This window comes from Myxine glutinosa, chromosome 2 (assembly GCF_964187855.1).
Source record: "Myxine glutinosa chromosome 2, kmMyxGlut1.1, whole genome shotgun sequence".
Lineage (NCBI taxonomy): Eukaryota > Metazoa > Chordata > Myxini > Myxiniformes > Myxinidae > Myxine > Myxine glutinosa.
Genome location: NC_136262.1, coordinates 34,338,174 through 34,360,404, shown reverse-complemented (window position 1 = coordinate 34,360,404; position 22,231 = coordinate 34,338,174). Strand labels below are relative to the sequence as shown.

General features: G+C 46.7%; 1 protein-coding gene and 1 long non-coding RNA gene across 2 annotated transcripts in view; both read right to left on the bottom strand.

Moving 5' to 3' along the window:
- The window catches only part of LOC137422652 (uncharacterized), a 1,758,619-nt gene that overhangs the window by 304,274 nt on the left and 1,432,114 nt on the right, over window positions 1-22,231 (bottom strand). The window lies entirely within an intron of this gene.
- Window positions 10,656-20,496, bottom strand: LOC137422647 (protein odd-skipped-related 2-A-like). The gene is made up of 3 exons (XM_068109351.2): window positions 19,720-20,496; window positions 18,277-18,376; window positions 10,656-11,623 (listed from the first exon to the last, which is right to left on the bottom strand). Exons 1-3 carry the CDS (start codon window positions 20,478-20,480, stop codon window positions 11,618-11,620), a joined length of 867 nt encoding a protein of 288 aa, XP_067965452.1. The 5' UTR covers window positions 20,481-20,496; the 3' UTR covers window positions 10,656-11,617.

Sequence of the window (22,231 nt, the reverse complement as noted above, 5' to 3'; positions counted from 1 at the left end):
ATCACAATACAACTCACAATCACAATCATTTACTCATACCCTGCTCAATACACTTTCGATCCTCACACACACGGCATCATCTCATCTAACTACTCCCCTCTGGAACCTGCGCTTCCCAGTCGCCCCTTTAAACTATTGCGCTCCCTCGTCATTATCATCCAAACTAATCTACCTGCGTCCCCACTACAGGTATCATGGTCACTACCTAATCTTAACGTTACCTAAGGTCATCTTCTAGGTCCCTACACACAATATCCTAACCCTCCCAGGCTAGTTTTCACTGCCAAACCCCATAAATCTATTGCTCCTTTGCCCCCGCTGTGAGAGATGGCAGAGTTGCCATCCCACCACATCGGGCATCTTCCACTACCAATTTTGCACACCAAATTTCAACCAATCAAAAATTTGCCAATCACTACCAATCATCTGCCAATCATCACTCTGCCAATCCTTTGCCAATCATCAAATTTTGCTTTTCAATTTAGGGTCCAAAACACTATCCTCATCACCACAGTCTACTCACTAGAGCCTCTCGGTGCGCCAATTCATCTCCAAAGCTCGGCTTCGCAAAGCCGAGCAATGAATGCGGGTGGTTCGTTGCCAGCGGATGGGTCCGTCCGGCATTCGGTGCAGGGAAGGCGATCTACTCGGCCCGAGATTCCACGCACCATCGGGGCACGGGACCGTCCGATGCCCCAATCTCGGCCGGCCGGAGCGCGGCAACCACAAGGGGTCGCTGTGTCGGCCCTTCCAACCGGACCGCCTGCTCCGCCTGGCGGAGCTCGGACGCGACCGTTCCGAGCGAGGCCCAGCGTGGATCGCGTACGGCGGTTCTTTCGAAACCGCCGTGGTTCGGATCTCCGCTGGTCCTCGCGGCACGCGAAGCCCGGCACGTACCGAGGGCCCGATTCGGCTAAACGTCGTTCTAACCGCTAACCCGGTTACCGTCGATGCTCCACTTGCATGCTCACACCCCGCAGCCCGTTCCTTGCTCATACATCCAGCTGTCTCCATGCTCTTTGTCATTGCACCGTCCCTGACACACCCAGGTACACTCATTCCGCTTACAGACTTGGTCACACACCTGACCACCGCACACCTTTGCACACACTCGTCGTTCGCACACCTCACCAACACACCTCTTCGCGCCCCCTCCTCGGTCACCTCCTCTGTGACAACCACAGGTGTGCTCTCACTTGCACACCCAACCACGTGCCTCACTACCAATTCCAGTGTGCATTCCCACACACGCGCTACCATTCCAGGTGTGCATCCTTCCATTCCAGGTGTACATCCTCTCTCACCTGCCACAACCAACTCACGCTCCGTGTCACTCTTACTACTCTTACCCCCACTCTCGGTCGCGCATTCACCCTTACTCTCGACAGCGCACTCTTTCCTCATGCACCCGTCCGTTACACACCTTTCTCGCGCATCCTCTTGCGCACTCTCTCCCGTTACACCCTCCGTAACACTCACCACAGGCATGCATGCATCCGTTACATCCTCTGTAACACTCCCCATCCCGCGCTTCCATGTGCCTCCTCGCACACGCGCTACGACCAACTCACTCTCGACAGCACACTCACTCCTCGGCGCGCACTTTTTCTTCACACACCCCAGAGTCGGACATTCTCGCACACCTCCTCTTTCACACACCGTACCTGTCACACACTTCACCAGCGGCCTCTCATGAACACCCAGGTCCACATCAACCCCCAAGCCGACTGAAGCTCCCCTCACATCATATACATTTCCACGTATATCGCCACTCACCTCGGCACCTCGTCTCCGCACCTCCTTCGCCACCTGCAAACTCTTTATCTGGTTAGTGAGCACACCATCATGATTTGAACACAGACCTTGCACATACTCCATCACTTCCTCCCTTATCTCCTTTTTAGTTTCCCTCCGTCTCTTCCTAATTTCACTCACCCCCTCTTCCACCTCCTCTAATTTTTCCTTTACCTCCTTCATTTCCCGGTGCGCCCCCTCTATTTCTTCCTCTAACGCCACCTTAACCGTTTCTATGTGCGTCCTCACCTCCCGGTCCTTTGTCTCCATTACTTCTGTCACCTCGTCCAACCTCGTTGTCAGTCCCTCACGTACCATCTGACATTCCTTCTGTGTCGCTATCAAGTCATTTTTTATGTTGTTTTGTGTCGCCTTTAACCCTCCTAGTACCGCAGTATTCTTTTGTACCTGCTCCGCTAACTCCGTCTGTCCCACCGTCAGCTGTTCCACCTCCTGCGTCAGGTCCTCTATGCCCCCTTGTAACTTTGCCGTCCCATTTCTCACCTCTTTCTCCATACGCTTCTCACCTCGCTTTCCCTCCTCGCGTACCCCCGAGACCTCCTCACTTACACCTCGTCGTATTTCCTCCTTCATCTCCTCCATCTCTTTTGTGGATGCCGCCCTCATCTGTCCCAATTCATCCCTCTGAGCATCCAATTTACCTTCTAGCCCGATTTTCACCTCCTCTATCTGGTTCCCCATTTGTTTGATTTCCCGGGCGGATTGCTCCCCTATCTCCCGCAATTTGCCTTCCATCTTATCTTCTAGCCCCGCTAACCCATTCTTCACCTCTTTTATCCCGTTGTCTAACCCCTCAAATTTATTGTCTAACCCCTCAAATTTATTTCCCATATTGTTTAACCCGTCTCTTAATTGCTCATTAGTACCCCTCGCTTCGTCCCTCATTGCTCCCAATTGCTCACTAGTACCCCTCGCTTCGTCCCTCATTGCTCCCAATTGGCCCCCCATTTCTCCCATTTTGGCTTCTAGCCCCATATTCGCCATTAGTATGGCTGCATTAATCTGCGCCATGAGGTCCCGCACATCAATTCCCCCTATTTGCGCAGCGGGCGCGGCTACCCCGCGCTCGTGCGAGCTGCCACTTTGTGCGTCTGATACCACGTGCGCGAGAGCGCCATTTTGTGCACCTGACACCTCCTCAACCACCTCCTCAATGCTCCCCTCCATTTCTTCCCTGTGATCCTGTGTTGATTCTACCCCATCTATTTCTCCCACCGGCATCCCGTCGCCTTGACTATCCATGGCACGACTTCAAAGTTCGGGTCCTTTTTTTTTTAAACAAATTTCAGCAGCTCGTAATTTTGAGCGCGTTAAGCGCGCTTCGGGTCCAGTCTCGCTCCCGACACCAATTGTTACGGACCGCGGAGAAGATGTTGGTTTGCCGAGCGGATGGCACCGCGGCCCTAACAGTTACCCCGACTAACCCGATTCCTGAACGTTGGCCGAATCGCGCCACAGATATTCAATGGGGAAAAGACTAAAGCGAAGGATGTGAAGAAGAAGAAAGACAAAGGGTACGGAATACAAATATAATTTATTTACTATTTACAAGACCAAAAAAACCAAGGAGAAGGAAGGATAATAAAATAATTTACAGAAGAGGCAAGGTGACACAGCGAAACTTAGCTTAACTATACAGGCTTAATTAATACCCAGGGACAGAACAAACAAAGACAGACTCACGCGGGGAATGATGATAGGAATGGCAGGAGGTGGATGGCTGGAGGGAGAGGAAGGTCCACTGGAACTGGGTCACGGTCGGGCCGGGAGCGGCAGCTCCGTTCCTCCGCGGCCACGGTCGGCACCGCCGTCAACGCCCAAGCTGCGGTCGTGCGAGCTGCCGCGGACGAGCTCCGCCGGTCGAGTTAAAGCTGCCTGGTGGAGCCAACGCTGCTTGGTGGAGTTTAAAGCTGCTGGTACTGCTCGTGGTACTCCTCTTGCTTGCTCTCAGGACTTTCTCTCAATGCTTGCTCTCAGAACTCCTTCTCTCAATGCTTGCTCTCAGAATTCCTTCTCCCTATGCTTGCTCTCAGAACTCCTTCTCCCTCCTCTCTGCTCTGCGCTGCTTGTGTACTGCCAACTCTCTGACGCACCTCTCTTTGCACGCCTCTTTGCACGTGTCTTTGCACGTCTCTTTGCATGTCTCTCTTCAAAGGCTTCCGCGCGCGCTCTTTATAGCGCCTCAGGCGATCAAGCCGCTGGTGTCCAGGACACGCCCATCGGTGAGCTCACCTCGGCCCTGGTTGGTCGCGCGACCTCCCGACCCCGCCCTTAGAGGAGGCGTTGGCAAGGCCACGCCTTGTTCCCGGCGCTGGGCCGACTCCTCCCACCTTCGGCTCCGAGATCACCTCGTGGCTAATGGAGTCTTGGGGTGAAATCAACAACCCACAGCTGTAGCAAACCTGACAAACTGCCCAGTGCAGTTGGCAATTGAGGCTTGGAGGGGATGTAGTTGGCAATTGACTATAAGGGAATGTGAACGGAATCTACTCTTATTTCACCTGGTGCAATGGAGTGTCATCTTAATGGAAGACAAGGCCTTACCCTAATACACATAATAAGGAAATAAACTACTGAACAGGGATATTATGGTGTCCTTCATGTATGCTTTATGGAACTAACTACGGGAACGCCCTTTGACCTTTATACAACACTGGAGTAAGGAGGGCGATATTTTTACAACTATTTACACAACAACAACAAAAAAAAAAACATTCTCATATCCACAACAATATATATATATATATATATATATATATACTGTATATATATACTGTATATATATATATATATATATATATATATATATATATATATATATATATATATATATATATATATATATATATATATATATATATATTGTTGCGGAACTCAGCATCGGCCTTTTCCCCTTACCAAGAGGGGATTAGTCCCCTTGTCTTTTACTAGCTGACAGGACCCGGGACCTATGACGTCACTGCTGGAGAGCGTGAAGTAGGGTCGTAGGACTAATCACTATTACCTAATTACTCGCGCTGCCCAGAAACGAGGGAATAAGCCCTGCCCGAATCACGGGTGTAGGTGGAAACGCCGAGCGGTAGCGAACCCGTGACTTATCAAGGACTAAACCCGATCCAAGCGGTCCGTAATCGTGCCACGCTTACCCAATGGAGGAAATGACTGAAACGGGCAAATTTGGGAAGAAAAGGAATAACAGAATTTATTTACACTTTGTACAATAAGGAAGAAGAAGAATACACAGTGCAGCCTTAAACAGTCTTAACTTATCCCTGGACAAACGGGCCCGTCACACTCAGACACACACACGGGATTGCAGACGAACAGGTCGATGGTCCAGGGATGGCGTCCAGGCAGCTCGCTCTCCGGTCCCCAACTCGCACCGCGAAGCAGATGAACCAGACGGCAGGAGCTCTCCACGTGTCGTTCTTGCGCGCACGGGATTATCACAGGGCGAACGGTAGGCTGGCTTCGGCGGTTACACTCGCGGCTCAGCCACGTACGTCATAAGCGAATAGTTCATAATAGTTCAATTAGCGCGAACAATGCGCTTCGCAATCAAGGCTTGAAACCGTCGTGTGCACGCCAGTCCTCTTAATGCAGTTCTCACATGAAGGCTCCGGATCAGTTCTCTCCCAACTCATAACTCAACTCAGAACTGCGCATCCCTTCTCATAGCTCAACTCGACGAGTGCCTCTCCCTTCTCATCTCTCAACTCAGCCCCCTTCTCATCTCTGGTTGGGACCTCGCGCAAAGGGTTTTATTGCCACCCCCTTGGAACCCTCTCGAACTCACCAGACGTTTCTTGCCACGCCCTATCAAGCCATGCCCACCGAGCTGTGGTTGGCTGTTGCCCTTACCGTCACTGCCTTCTGACGTGCTGCTTGATGCGACACACCTCGACCCTCGCGCTCCTCCCCCTTTTCAGGCCTACCTCGTGGTTACCCGACTAGTTTGAGCGAGCAAAAGGCAGCTAATGCTGCTGGCAGCCAAAGCGTAACAAACTGCTGTGGGTAGCCCAAAGCGTAACAAACTTCTGCGGGTAGCCCAAAGCGTAACAAACTTGAGGGATGCCAAATGGAGCGCGGGATCGAGTTTGCCCATGATGGAAATTGGAGGGCGGCCGCAAAATGAAAGGGCCTAAGTTTATTATTTCTTTACACAACGCAGATGTTACTGGCATTTACAACTATGACATAACTAATTCTAATGGGCCTACGTGTTGCTTGTGGACTAACTATGGGGTGCAAACCTTTAACCTTTAATGATGTTATATGTACAATTCTCAAAACCTCAACAATATATATATATATATATATATATATATACGTATATATAAAACACAGTTTGTGTGTGTGTGTGTGTGTGTGTGCGTGTGTGTGTAATGTTACCGATAGACTCCGAAACGGAGAGGCTCACGTGCTTGATATTTGGCATAGACATGGCCATTGAGCCTGGGACGAACATGGCTGAGACCATATTTGACGAGATCCATATTTTTTATTCATATTTATCTCAGCGCATTTCAGCGAAGTACCCGCTAATCTCAGCCAGTGCGAGCAGCTCGCCGATTCGCTCAGAGCGATCACGTGATGTTCCATCCCGTCACACGTCACACGTTTGCACGCGATTCAGGGCGAAAAGCCATTGCGTTTTTCACCTTTATGCGACCGTGTTTTGTGTCGATTTTGTGCGATATGAATTAAATTTTAATTCATATTTCGTGTTTACGAATTCGAATACGAAGGATTTCCACTTTCCCCTTTCGATTTCGAATACGAGCTTGAGTCGAGAGGGCGAATGTCCGGGTTGGGAATGTACGGGTCTCCCCTCCCCCTCCACGATCACGCCCCTCCATTCGCCCCTCCGCCTCCCCCCCGCCCCTCCCTCCCGCTCCCCCTCCCTCCCCTCCCTCCCGCTCCCCCTCCCTTTCCGCCCTCCCCCCTCCCCTCCCTCCCGCTTCCCCTCCCTCCCGCTCCCCCTCCATTTCCCCCCTCCCCCTACCCTCCCACTCCCTTCTCCCTCCACCCTCTCCCCTTCCCCCCTCCCCTCCTCTACCCCTCCCCTCCCTTTCCCCCATGCCCCTCCCTTTCCCCCCTACCCCTTCCCCATCCCCCTCCCTTTCCCTCATGCTCCTCCCTTTCCCCCCTACCCCTTCCTTTCTGTCCTACCCCTTCCCCACCCCTCTCCCCTTCCCCTCGCCCTCCACCTCCACCACCCCCCTCACCCTCCCACTCCTCCCTCCCCCCCACCCTCTCACTCCTCTCCCCCCCCCACCCTCTCACTCCTCTCCCCCTCCCATCCCTCCCCCTCCTCCCATCCCTCCCCCTACCCTCCCACTCCTCTCCCCCTCCCATCCCTCCCCCTCCTCCCATCCCTCCCCCTCCCCCCCCCCTCCCATTCCCCTCCCCCTCCCCCCCTCTGTTCCCCTCCCCTCCCCCGCCCGGCAATGCCGGGTACTTCTGCTAATATATATATATATATATATATATATATATATATATATATATATATATATATATATATATACTCGTGACATATATATATATATATATATATATATATATATATATATATATATATATATATATATATATATATATATATATATATACACACTACATGGCCAAAAGTATGTGGACACCCGAACATCGACCATCTCATTCCAAAATCATGGGCATTAATATGGAGTTGGTCCCCCCCCCCCACCCCCCCTTTTGCTACTATAACAGCCTCCACTCTTTGGGAAGGCTTTCCACTAGATGTTGGAACATTGCTGCAGGGATTTGCTTCCATTCAGTCACAAGAACATTAGTGAGGTCGGGCACTGATGTTGGGCGATTACGCCTGGCTCGCAGTCGGCGTTCCAATTCATCCCAAAGGTGTTCGATGGGGTTGAGGTGCAGGCCAGTCAAGTTCTTCCACACTGATCTCAACAAACCACTTCGTATGGACTTTGCTTTGCTTGCCTGGCATCTGCCAAACCCAGATTCGTCCATTTGACTGCCAGATGGTGAAGCGTAATTCTTCACTCCAGAGAACGAGTTTCCACTGCTCCAGAGTCCAATGGCGCTGAGCTTTACACCACTCCAGCCGACGCTTGGCATTGTGCATGATGATCTTAGGCTTATGTGTGGCTGCTTGGCCATGGAAACCCATTTCATGAAGCTCCCAACGAACAGTTGTTGTGCTGACGTTGTTTCCAGAGGCAGTTTGGAACTCGGTAGTGAGTGTTGCAACCGAGGACAGATGAGTTTTACCCGCTACGTGCTTCAGCATTCGGCGGTCCCATTCTGTGAGCTTGTGTGGCCTACCACTTTGTGGCTGAGCTGTTGTTGCTCCTCGACGTTTCCACTTCACAATAACAGCACTTAGAATTGACTGGGGCAGCTCCAGCCTGGCAGAAATTTGACGAACTGACTTGTTGGAAAGGTGGCATCCTATGACGGCGCCACGTTGCAAGTCACTGAGCTCTTCAGTATGGCCCATTCACTGACAATGTTTGTCTATGGAGATTGCATAGCTGTGTGCTTCATTATATATATACCTGTCAGCAATGAGTGTGGCTGAAATAGCCGAATCCACGAATTAGAAGGACTATCCACATACTATATATATATAAATAACTTGCATGCATGCAGATACACGTGGGTGCGCATGCACACACACACACACACACACACACACACACACACACACACACACACACACACACACACACACACACACACACACACACACACACACACACACACACACACACTCACACACACTACGCTGGTGTGTCACATTAGGTTTACATACCGCAGTAATGTTAATGACGAGACGTTATTGAAATCATTTTGTTTTCATGATTGTTATAAAAGTCAATTACTGTTTATAATTACCCCAGATTTGCATTTCAAATTGCTTCACATTTTGCTGATGCCGCTTTCACCATATACTTCCCATGAAAACACCAACAGCGATCCGTGGAGTACGGGAGTACGCTGAACCACCGGGGACTATTTTGATGTTTTCTTGAACATTTGCACTTATTTTGTTGCCTTCGCCACCGAAAGTGGGCGGAGCTTATGTTGTCACGAGTCTGTCTGTCCGTTCGCCCGTCTGTGAACAGGATATATCAAAACGTAACGGACAGATTCAGACGAAACTCGGTGGACAGGTTGGATGTGTGACAAGGACGAATCGATTGGATATTGGTGAAGATCCGAACCCGGATCCGGAATATTAGTGGGATGCAAAATGTAAACTGTTCAGCCTGGTGGAGGTATGATCTCTACCGAGTGCCGTTGTAGTTCGTATTATTATTCCGAGCCAACTACATAGACCCAAGCCAAGTGGGAAACGGAAAAGTAAACTGTCCTGTAAAGCAGGAACAGCGCCGCAGTATTCGGGACTCGGTGCGTTTAGCGATCGCGATACCTCCCTGGTCTCCTCGCTAAATTACCTCTCATGCTGCACGGCCCAAGCGGTGCTTTCAACAGTTCCCTTTGTGCAGGAGTCGCGTTACGCGCCCTCTGCGCAGCTGCGCCAGCTTTTTCTTCTGCTTCTTCTTCTTTTTGATATTTTAATGAGCTTTCGCTCAGTTTTCCCTGATTGGCGAGGACTAATCCCTCCCCCCTCTACCGTGGAGGGAGGGGAGGTTAAAATAGAAACGCGCGTTGTGTGGGTTATAAAGCCCGGCGCGTTCCTCGAAATGAGCCAATCACGAATACGTGGGTCACCTGTGTCCATTTACCACTCCACGCGTCACCTCCAAATACTTCTCTTCTGTACTTAGCACATGGTCTATACATCCAATGGAGGCTGAGTCTATACATCCAATGGAGGCTGGCAGGAGGTTATGCACACTCGCCTCTATAATCTAAGCTATCTAGCCTGGGTTCGAATCCCGACCCAGCTATAAACTGTTATCCAGGTGTTTTACAGGTAGGGAGATTCATTCGAGAGGAGGCGAGCTATATCCTCGGCACCATAAACAAATTACAAATTCCTGCCCAAACATACTGCTGGGAATGTGATGACAAGCCAACCAGTGTAACTCTTGCCAAGAAACTGATTCGACGCTCCACAACAGAGACTGGTACATCAGAATCAATCCCAAAGGAACGAGTCGCGTCCGACGCAATCGCAGGTCGTGTCGGTGTGAATAGGTGGTATACGAGGCTGATGGCGTTATTCCAGAGAAGCCAGCAATCGAGTCCACGCGTAACGGGACAGCAACCCGAGAGTGACCAACTATATACAAACCATGACGAACTTGGCAGGGCCAAGGTGATCCGGGCGTTGCCTTAAAGTCGCGAACACAAGGCTCGTATTCCACGTACAACCGGCGAATGTTTCCCTGACTTTGGCTTTCGAAGCATCCAATGTGAACAGAATTCGGATTCACGGTTATAAGGGGCGAGAGAGGCAGCAAAAGGATCAGGTTCAAGCTAAAAACGCTCGAATAACTCGCGACCCTGTCGCGGCTCCGGGGTCAAGGTGGGGGAAATACCCCCCTCCTTCCCCTGCATTCCCCTAACGTAGGTGCCCATTCGCCTCAATCCATCTTAAGTTTTAAACGAGCCATAGGAACGATTAAATCGTGCCTTTGATCGCACCCGTGACATGCTAGGTATAAATGCGCAATCGTTGCGCATAACGCATTACAAGAGCGAGAGTAGTTTAAATAAACCATCTAAGTGCTTAATGACGTTACAAACACCTCTTTCTTTGATAAATCCGTGACTTGTGCACTATAAATGCGTTTGCCTGATAAAGTTACATTCAGTACTTGTACTGCTCTATTTCATAAGCAAACAGGTCCAGTTGATTTTTTCCTTTCGTTTTATTTCCATGACGTATGAGGCTCCATAACGTCCATTCATTGAAACTTTGTGCTGAAGTCGCGTTATGTATACAAACTTCAATTTCTTTTATACTCCCGAAATATTTGTACAAATCAAAAAAAAGAAAGAAAAAAAAAAAGCAAATGTCAAAAAGGTTATACCGGACAAGCTAATAATATTAAACATTCTGCATTATATAAGTATTTCATATTGCACTTGCAAAACAAAAAGTTTTACAACCAACCGAGCTACGTATTAAATTGGGTTTGAATACCCCCTCCCGATTCACACACCACACACGCACACTCACTCGAACACACACACACACACACACACACACACACACACACACACACACACACACACACACACACACACACACACACACACACACACACACACACACACACACCAGCCATTCCGTATTCATTTGGACTTTGGTAACGCGACGTATACTGTGGAATGTAAACGAGTGCTTTGGTATAGGAATGATGTGCAAAGCAATTCTTGTACAGTCTGAGTGGGGTGTAAACGACATTAGGAACATAAGGCCTGCAAGTTATACCTGAATATCGATCTCACCCCGAAACCCTCTACCTCACCCCCACCCCAGACCTCACAACACCCCGAGATCATAGAGTTATTTGAAATACCGAGGGAAAGCACTGCGGTAAGAATGTGTATATTATCTTTGGTCATGTACTCCCTCGGTCGTTGTTCAGCTTGTGCACATAGGCCCATGTATGCAAGGTTCGTCCGATGGCAGACCTCTCTGGACATCAATGGCTTCCATGACTCCGTATTTCTCGACAGAGGTGCTGTGGACGTACAACTGCCGAACCCATGACAAAGGGTGCTTGTTCTAACTCGGATCAGGGTGCAAGGTGCTGGTTGACCCGTGTCGGGGTGCTCGTTCAATCTCGGCCAGGTTGCAGGATGCTGGTGGAATGAGGAATGCTTCCGGGGCTCAATGCTGGAAGTAAAAACGGGGTAAAAGCACACAAATAAGGAAAATTATGGACGTGTGCTGTACCTACTGCTACCATTGACAAAGGGGAAATAATTCCTGAGAACTCAAAAAAACATAATTAAACAAGGTGTATCTATCTGCATGATTATTTCATATTCAGGATAATGTCATAAGACAGTTATAGTTTTGAAACAATGACAAATGCTCCGAACCAAATTGTTATTCCCCAAACAAGTATCACATGACTATATAGCACGAGGTTGCAATGATATGCACAAGACAAAAGACAAACTAAAAATATTGCATCTATTCACAATTAACTTCATCAATAATGACAAAAAATACAATGGAGAGCCACGTGACCAAAAAGTACTATAATTAAATAAATAATAAATCAAGTGTGCTATCATTACGACGATTACCTAGCAATTAACAAATTGTAAATTACAACTATTTAGTAATTAGCAATATTTAAAACACATCAATACTTAATGACATCATAGATCAGAGAAAAAGAAATTGGAATCATTTGTAATTGCTTCCCTTCTATTGTATAAAGTCCAGTCTACGACTATTTTAAAAGCCCATTGTGCTTGCCTCCTGCAAACAGTGAAATAATTAAAGTAAATGAACAATTATTGATTAGAATAAGCTCTTTATTTAAAAATTTACAGCTATGGTAATTTTCAATGCAAACATGGCAAAATTTATAAAATAATAGACAGAAGCAGTGCTTGTTACCGTTGCCTAGCAACCAGTTAGTGTCAGCTCCATTGTCTACCAGCAGTGAGCAGACAGAGCCTGCACCGGCTGACTTCTTTACAGATATTTTCGTCGACTGACAATTTCCGGCTGCTTTGTGATTTTTCCTGGGACATTGGCTTTGAGTTGCAGCATTATGCAAAATTTCACCTTTCTACACCACCTTGAAGGTACTACACAATTATATTAGTGACTGAGTCAGTCCGTGGTTAGAAAAAGATATATACGAGTATATATTTCTCATCGCTGACTGATTGACTGACTGCCTGACTGATATTAATGTTTGGTACCTTCTGGGTGTCAGAGAAAGCTTAAATTTGGCGTGCCAATGGACATCGAATCTGGCACACTGAGAAAAATCCCAGAACCGTCGGAAAGCGTCCGTAAATGAAACTTTCGTTAAAAAAACCCCCCTGTAAACGCATACATAAAAAACAAATAAATAAATATCTAGCATTTTGAAAATTATAATTTCTATAACTGTAAACTGTGAAATAAAATTCTCAATAAAAATTGATGTAAAATCAGTAATCGCGCCTGTAAAACAAAAATATATAAAAAACCTAAATTGGTATCGAGCAGGTTGGCGATGCTTGCCTAAAATCATAAAGCTTCTATTTACTTTCTTCCTATGTATGAAGCACGGTTTGTTATTGCCTACTCAATGTGTACCGTAAGCGCACCCCACTAGTATATACAGGGTGAGTCAAAAGCAGCGCCCGATTTCTGTTTTTTCGGCTGTCAGATTCTTTCTGGGATGTCATGTTGTTAATAATTGTCGGGTATAATTGTTGTTAATAATATTGCTGTTGTTAATAATAATTGTTTTGTTAATAATAAATATTGTTAATAATAAATAATTGTTAATAAATAGAAATCGGGCGCTACTTTTGACTCACCCTGTATACATATATATATATAATTATATATATATATATTTTATTTTTTTAATACATATATTTATATATACTAGGGCATGCCCGTACTATATCTATATCTAAAATTATATCCCCCCCTCTATTTACATGAAATGGTTTGGTCCATGAAATGTTTTGGTTCATTCGCAACGCCAAAGCGAACGGCGAACGCTTTACATGAAATGGTTTGGTTCATGAAATGTTTTGGTCCATTCGCAACGCCAAAGCGAACGGCGAACGGCTTGCGAGTACAGTGACAATCCCCCCGGGGTTTTAATTAGTTTTAAAACATCGTTTAACGCCAACATAGCGCCAACATAGTTTGCCGATGGGAAATAAATGAATACGCTCTCAAATGTGCCATCCGAGGCAGAGTGTGTTCGCCACGTTCGGCACACGCGATAGCTCGCTGCTCTCTGATTGGTTGAATCGTTTTTTGGACATAGCTCGGTAAGTAATTGTCCGATTAATATGAAACCTTGAAAAGGCACATCCTCGGGTCCCCAGCAATATACCTGGCAAGTTTAAAGTATATCGGACCCGTGGTTGTCGAGAAACAGCGGTCACAGACAAACAAACGTACAAACAAACAAACGTACAAACAAACAAACGTACAAACAAACAAACACACAGAGATTACTGGAATTATAGATAGATATATGTAATATGTATGTATATACACATGTACATATACAGTCAGGTGAAAAAGTAAGTTCACCCCATGTAAAGTTTTGACTTTTTCAACATATTTCAACATACAGCTATTTGATCTTCATTTCAACAATATTGATAGATAAAGGTGATATAATATAACAAATATCATGAAACATTTACATTTTGTAGTCCATTGTATAATTTAAACAAACATAAATGCAAATTTCGCATATGGAAAAAGTAAGTACACCCTTGGCTCTAATAGGTGGTATTGCCCCCTTTGGCAGAAACAACCTCAAGTAGGCGTTTCTTATAACTGTCTACCAGTCTCTCACATCGACTGGGAGAAATTTTTGCCCACTCCTCCATGCAGAATTCTTTCAGCTGTGCGATGTTTGAGGGGTTTCTTGCATGCACAGCTCGTTTCAAATCCCCCCACAACATCTCAATGGGATTTAGATCCGGGATTTGACTTGGCCATTCCAGAACCCTCCATTTCTTTCTTTTCAGCCATTCCTTGGTAGATTTACTGGTATGTTTAGGGTCATTGTCATGTTGCAAGGTCCACCTTCGGTTGAGCTTCAACTTTTCGACAGATGGCCTCACATTATCCTCAAGCACCCTCTGGTACAATGAATAATTCATAGTGGATTATATGATGGTGAGCTGCCCAGGCCCTGATGCAGCAAAGCTGCCCCAAACCAAAATATTTCCACCACCATGCTTTACAGTTGGTATCAGGTTCTTGTGGTCAAATGCTGTCTTTGGTTTTCGTCAAACATGTCTTCTGGTACTGTGGCCAAATAGCTCTACCTTTGACTCATCTGTCCAGAGCACATTGTTGCAGAAGTGCTGGTCTTTGCCGAGGTGTTCATTGGCAAACTTTAGTCTTGCCCTGATGTTCTTTCTGGACAGCAAAGGTTTCCTCCTGGCACACCTCCCATGCAGATCAAATTTGTGCAGCCTCTTTCTAATGGTAGACTCGTGCACTTTGACATCAACAGTGGCAAGAGCTACCTGTAGGTCCTGTGATGACATTCTGGGGTTCTTTGAGACTTCTTTCAGCATCTTGCGGTCTGCTCTCGGGCTGAACTTGCTGGGGCGGCCTGGCCTGAACAAGTTGGCAGTTGTTTGGAATCTTCTCCACTTGTAGATGATCTTCCGGACAGTTGAATGATTGATTTCAAATTGTTTGGAGATCTTTTAAATCCCTTCCCAGACTCGTAGGCATCTATAACCTTCTTTCTGAAAGCCTCAGAGAGCTCTTTTGATCTAGGCATGGTGACGCCGCACACTTCAACAACAAAGAGCAAACCAAACGAAATGTCTGAGGTTTAAATAAGACAGGTTCCTCTAAGATCCCCTCTAACGATGTTCTAATCATTTGCACCTGAGCTGGTGCACCCGATTCTAATTTTAGGTATTTGAAGTCGTGATAAATGTAGGGGTGTACTTACTTTTTCCACATGCGAAATTTGCTTTTATGTGTATTTAAATTATACAATGGACTACAAAATGTAAATGTTTCATGATATTTGTTAAATTATATCACCTTTATCTATCAATATTGTTGAAATGAAGATCAAATAGCTGTATGTTGAAATGTGTTGAAAAAGTCAAAACTTTACATGGGGTGTACTTACTTTTTCACGTGACTGTACATACATACATGCATACATACATACATACTAGCAGGGGTAACGGACATTGCCCGTTTTTTTTTGTGGGGGCCAAAAACACTTCCCTGTACTCACTAGGCAATGGGGTTGGGGATCATTTAATATTACATTTCACATAGCTGCAAAGTTTAGACACTATAGAGGGATTTCTTTTAATCCTAAAAAGGCGAACTCTTTTTTTTTCTTCAGAATTTTCAAAAAAAGTTGTTTTTTTTGCCTAAAACACTCCCCATCAATTACTCATGAAGCTCTGAAAGTTTGACGAAGATCCGTTTAGGCATCTCTGAGAAAAATGATGGCACAGACACACAAACGGCTCTCATAGTAGAGATAGACACAGTATTTGAACGAGCTATAAACTGTCATCCCAGTTTATCACAGGCAGGGTGATTCATGAATGTGTGTGCCATCCCATGAACTGACGTTACATGTGCGTCCCGTCTGCCGACATAAGTTGACCGATGTTAAGCATCCCATGGTGTCCTTTGCAAAGGCAATGGCAAACCACCCAGTATAATCCTTGGCAAGAAATTGCTTCGGCAGTACTGAACCTGCCTTTGGGAAGAAGACCGGTATATATGAGCAATATAATGCTGGGCCAACGATAAAAAGTGATGTCAGCAAATGTTGTATCATTTATCAGTTTGAACAGACAAAGTGTGCAAAGAGGTCAAATTTGAAGAGGGTTATCAGTTGATTAGAAAACAAAGTCCTGTATATTTAGGTTCTGCACCAGAATAATGTATGACTGACCGTATAACAACAAATGCGATGCAAACGAAAAGTAATGTCATACTAAAATATGCCAAATCTCTGTATGTATAGTATGTATGCATGTATGTGTGTGTAAAATATTTATTTTATAAAAGGGGGTGGGAGGGTGTGGGGGAAAAAGCAGAATATTTATTGGAAGGGAGAGAGAAAAGCAACCATTCCCTTTTCACTGTGAGGAACGTAGGACCTGCCGAGGTCGTTTCATTTTGGCTAAGGAGTACAATCCTAGACGGGTCACCGCTCCGACGCAGGATACTCGAATGGCCGATTACCCCCAGTAAGCTGGTACTCATTTTGCCAACCTCAGAAGGATGACAGGATGAGTCAACCGTCCTGGTGTAATTTCAATGGCACGACAGGGGCTGCAATTCAAGACCCCAAGATCTTAAGCCAGCCATCTTAAATGGGGTGGGGGTGGGTGTCTAGACATTGCATGGTGCAAGATATTTCACCGACACCATCATTCACTGAAGCTGTTATTTACTAGTGCAATAAATATGGCACATGACAAAGTGCTTCCCCTTCACAGATTATCATCATCATCATCATCAGCATCATAATCATCAATGTACCAAACTCTTTACAGAGCATGGGTGTTGCCATAACAATCTCTTGACCAAGGTTATGCTGGGTGGTTTGCCATTCCCTTCGCAGCAGAAAATTCAGAATACATATACGGAGTCGAGGCTCCTGGAAGAGCTAGAAAACTGAACGGATCAGAACGCAACAGTACAAAAAGAACAATAGAAAGAGAAGGGGGGCAACACCAACAGGAGGGTTGACGGACAGAATAGAGGGAGATGTGGATAAATATAATGGGTGTGGGAGTGTGGGGTGTGGGGAGGAATGATGGGTAAGGGAGGACGTATGCAGTGGACAAGATGGATACAGAAGCAAACTCACAGGAAGGAAAAAATGGAAAGTTAGGAGGCAGTCTTCGGGGTGGGTGTGGTGGTGAACAAGGGTAGAAAGGATCATGGCTTTGGTTGGGGGGGGGAGGTGATCTGAGATGGTGGTGAACATCTATCTTGAAGATCTGGAGGGAAGAATGAGATTGAAGAGAATGTGGAAGTTGTTTGGAAAAAGAGGACCAAATGAGTGGAAGTGAGTGGTGATTCAGCAGAAGGGGGTCGATGGTGGACTGTGTGTGCCATGCAGAAACCTGGGGAGGGAGGGGACAATGCCCGGAAAGAGCAGAGGGTGCAAGACAAGAAAGGAGAAAAGGAGGCGGTCGAAGGCAAAGAGACCACCAACCTGTCTGTGATGAGAAAGTGGTAGGCCCACCGACTCAGATTTGTTGCAGGACACCTACTCTTCGCAAAAGACACCATAAGATCTTGAATATCCACCAACCAGTACTAGCAGATGTGTCCTCTGGCTTCACATCCCTCCTATGGCCGGACCAATGACAGAGTGATGCCTCACCTGCTTGTGAAATACCAGGGTGAGATTATATGGCTTGGTCAAGATTCAAACCTGGGATATTCAGCTTAACGGTGAGTGTGCACACCTGTAAGCTATCTTCGTGGCCCTCGCGGTATCTAACCCAGCTTATTGTGGACCGAGTAGAGCAGACCACATAATAAATGTAATAGTGATAACCCCGTTTAAACAATGACAGGTGTCAGACAACAAAGTGTTAAATATTAATTAAAAGGTACTTTAAAATCGGCTGCTAGTAATGTATTTTCTATGGAGGTAAAGGCTCATATAAGAGCTGGAAAACAAAGGGCGGTTGGGAAACATGGCACCAACCAGGTAGAGGGGTACAAAGTAGAAGACACAATGCAGGCAATCTAAAAGACAATGTGACTGGTGAAGCGGCCACGTCCGTCCGGTAGAGATACATGAAGGGACCCAGGTGACTCACCTGCACGTGCAGTGTCTTGTGGACGGCGAGGGTGCGTGACTGGCAGAATCCTTTCCCACATTCCGGGCATTTGAAGGGCTTTTCCTTGGAATGAATGTACCTGCGGAGAAAGAACGTCAGGGACTCGAAGTTTGGACGTGTGAACAAGTTCCACTAACAAAGCTTCACAAGGTCTAAACTTTGAAACATCCAGGTCTGTATACACCCAGGGGTGGGGGAGGGGTTAGGAAAGGTGTGGGTGGTGAAAGCAGCGAATCGGAATCAAACGTTGATCTTGTACATTAGTTGGAAAAAATCAATTCATCAGAGCTGTATCCTCCGAGGATTGATCAGCAAGTCTGTCACCTGACGTAAAAAGGTAAACTTGCAAAAAATGTCATTACCTCCGCCACCGAAGGTGGACGGACGTTGTTTGCATCGGTCTGTCTGTCAGTCTGTCTGTGAGCAGGATATCTCAAAGAGTTATGGGCGGATTTGGACGAAACGTGTTGGGCAGGTTGTGTGTCTGACAAGGAAGAATCGATTCAATTTTGGTGAAGATCTGAATATGGATTCGGATATGAGAATTATTTAATTTCTTAAGTGATTCTTCACCATTGGGAGATGGGGCCAAAAACGATACATAGCAGGATATTTCAAAAAGTTATGGACGGATTTGGACGAAACTTGTTGGACAGGTTGTGTGTCTGACAAGGAAGAATCGATTCAATTTTGGTGAAGATCTGGATCCAGCCAGTAGAATTTTTAAAGTGATTCTTCACCATTGAGTGATGTGACCAACCAGGTGGAGGTATGCTCTCTACCGAGTGCCGTTCTAGTTCTCTTATGTAATCATCATTTTCTTAGATGAATTTATACTAAACAGTCATTTTATTTTATCCATTGTATACGAGGGCCATGGACATATTGACCACATATCGCATTTGGCTCGAATAAATGAGTACGATTCCGTGCATACGTCAGGCATTCAAAAAGTTCGACGAACAAGATACTCACGATCGTCCAAGTCATTCCAAAAAGAGTATCAATCAAATGACATATATATAATAAATTAAATATATACATCTTGTGCAGTGAAAAAATTGACAGACAGATCGCGTGTCTTGGACGTTCTAGGAACTTCTTGAACGACACATTTTATTTCAGAATTCCACAAGGCTCGGAAAATTCCCAATACATTTCGTTCATTTTGATCGTGTAAACCGTTACAGACGAACAAATTATTGTTACATATGAATCGTTAGCACTTTACGAATGTACACATCCCGGATCTGCGAGCAATAGATGAAACTGGACCACAGGTGTAAACGGCACACAGAAAGGCGTTTACGCGCATCGTTTACACATCCGAGATGGGAAAATGGAACACAAGAGCCTCAAAGTGTAAATAGTTGAATGGATACTGAAAAGGAGGGGTTTGACGGTCGAAGGACTTGGCCTTACCTGTGGTCTCGCAGGTGGTCTTGCCGGCGGAAGGCCTTGTGGCAGATGTCACAGGTGTAGGGCCGCTCGTCCGTGTGCGTGCGCTCGTGTATGAGCAGGTTGTAGGATTTGGTGAAATGGCGACCGCAGAACTTGCACACAAACTCCTTCTTGGCTTTGGGAGGGAGCCGGGCGCGGTGCGGGGGGCGACGCTCCAGGCCGAGCCTGTGCAGGTTCAGGAGGGGTCCGAGGAGGCTCGGGCCTAGTTTCTGCACGTCTGCCTGAGGTGACGGCTCCTCGCGAGTGGCCGCCAGGGCCAGGTTGGCGAAGTCGAAGCGAGGACGCTCTTTGCAGAGAACCAGGGGAGCCGAGAGAGCGGCGACGTGCGAGGGGAGCGGTGCCCTGGAGGAGGCGCCACCTGGTGCGGGGCACTGCGCGGTGATCGCCTTTCCTGGAGCCGGGGTCGGGTGGATCTGCAGGAATCCCGGAGCCATCGGTAGCGTCCCGAACGCCGCCGCCGCCGCCGCCGCAGAGAAGTGGAAAGCGTCCGAAAGGGTCACCCCAGGTGGTGCCAGCACGGGCAGTTCCCCCAGGAGAGACCGTGGGAGTCCCGCAAACGGGGGGTACGCGCACAGGGCCCAGTGGCCGAGTGGTAACGCGGGTAAGGCCGCCGGGCAGGGCCAAGCTTCGGGTGCGGAGTACGCGGGTACGAGAGAAACCTTCCCCGTGACAGGCGGGTGCAGAGGTATGGGCGCAGGTAGAGATGTGCTCGGGCTCGCCATGGCTCCGGGAGCTGAGTCCAGGCGTTAGGACCTGCGGGCAGAGTGGGGAGGGACGTGGAGAGCGGGAGGGGAGTAATAAATGTGAGGCTCGAGCGTGGGTGCGGCCTAGTGCTGCACCCGACGAGTACCGGTGCTTGCACGTCACCACCCACCGCCTCCACAGCCACGGGACTACAAGTTTAAAGGTGAGGGTACTAAAGGAGCTGAGGAAGGAGTCGGGGCGTGGTTTGGCAGGGCTGAGCTCCCGTCCTTCCGAACCGGGAATCCTGGATCGTCATCGGCTCGAGGGGTGGGAGAGACCCCGCATAGGTCGATTTGGTAACCGCGGGTCGATTTGGTAACCGGAAAGGATAACAGTCGGTGTAAGATCTTTGGTCACAAATGCACCAAAACTGTTATAAACAACCTCTGTACAGTAACTATAATTGGCAATATATTGCACAACACAATGCATTACAATGTACTACAACACATGCTATAACATACTTTATATAACAAACCAATTTACCATCTGTCTTCAGTATTATCATTTGTTTTGATTTGTACTTCATTTTTGCAATACGATGTCATTCTTTGTTGGAAGCTCAAAAAACGAAGACAGATCAGTGGCGGAGTTCGGTCCATGGTCTTTGACTTCGCCCTTTGAAGAGGAGATTTGCGGCCCGAACAGCAGCCGCTCGTAGTTTACGCGAATAAAACCGCAAAATCGCGCATTTACCGCAATAACACAAACTCACCACAAATAACGCTACGTTTACCCCCAAATCATGTGCATTTACTGCAATAACGTGCATTTACCGCAATAACGTGCATTTACTGCAATAACGCAAACTCACCACAAATAACGCTACTTTTACCCCCAAATCACGCGCATTTACCCCCAAATCACGCGCATTTACTGCAATAACACAATTTAACCACAAATAACGCTACGTTTACCCCCAAATCATGTGCATTTACCGCAATAACGTGCATTTACCGCAGTAACGTGCATTTACTGCAATAACGCAAATTAACCACAAATAACGCTACTTTTACCCCAAATCATGCGCATTTACTGCAATAACAATTTAACCACAAATAACGCTACATTTACCCCCAAATCACGCATATTTACCCCCAAACACGTGAATTTACCCCAAATCATGCACATTTACTCCAAATCACACACATTTACCACAATAACGTGCATTTACCGTAATAACACAAATTCACCACAAATAACGCTACATTTACCCCAAATCATGCGCATTTAACCCAAATCACTCGCATTTACCACGATGATGTGCATTTACACCCAAAGCATGCACATTTCACCCAAATCACGCGCATTTAACCTAAATCATGTACATTTACCACAATGACATGAATTTACCCCTAATCACGTACATTTACCACAATGACATGAATTTACCCCTAATCACATGCATTTCCCACAAATCATGTGAATTTACCACAATGACACGCATTTACCACAATAACATGTATTTACCCAAATCACCTGCATTTACTACAATGACACGCATTTACCCCAAATCACGACCATTTACCAGAATGACGTGAATTTACCACACTAACACGCATTTACCCCAAATCACCTGCATTTACCCAAAATCAGATGCATTTACGACAATGACATACATTTACCCCCAAATCAGGCGCATTTACCCCAAATCACACGAAATTACTGTAAAAACAAATACATTAAAGAACTAAAGGGATCGAGGTGGACTCCAAACGCTTTTGAACTC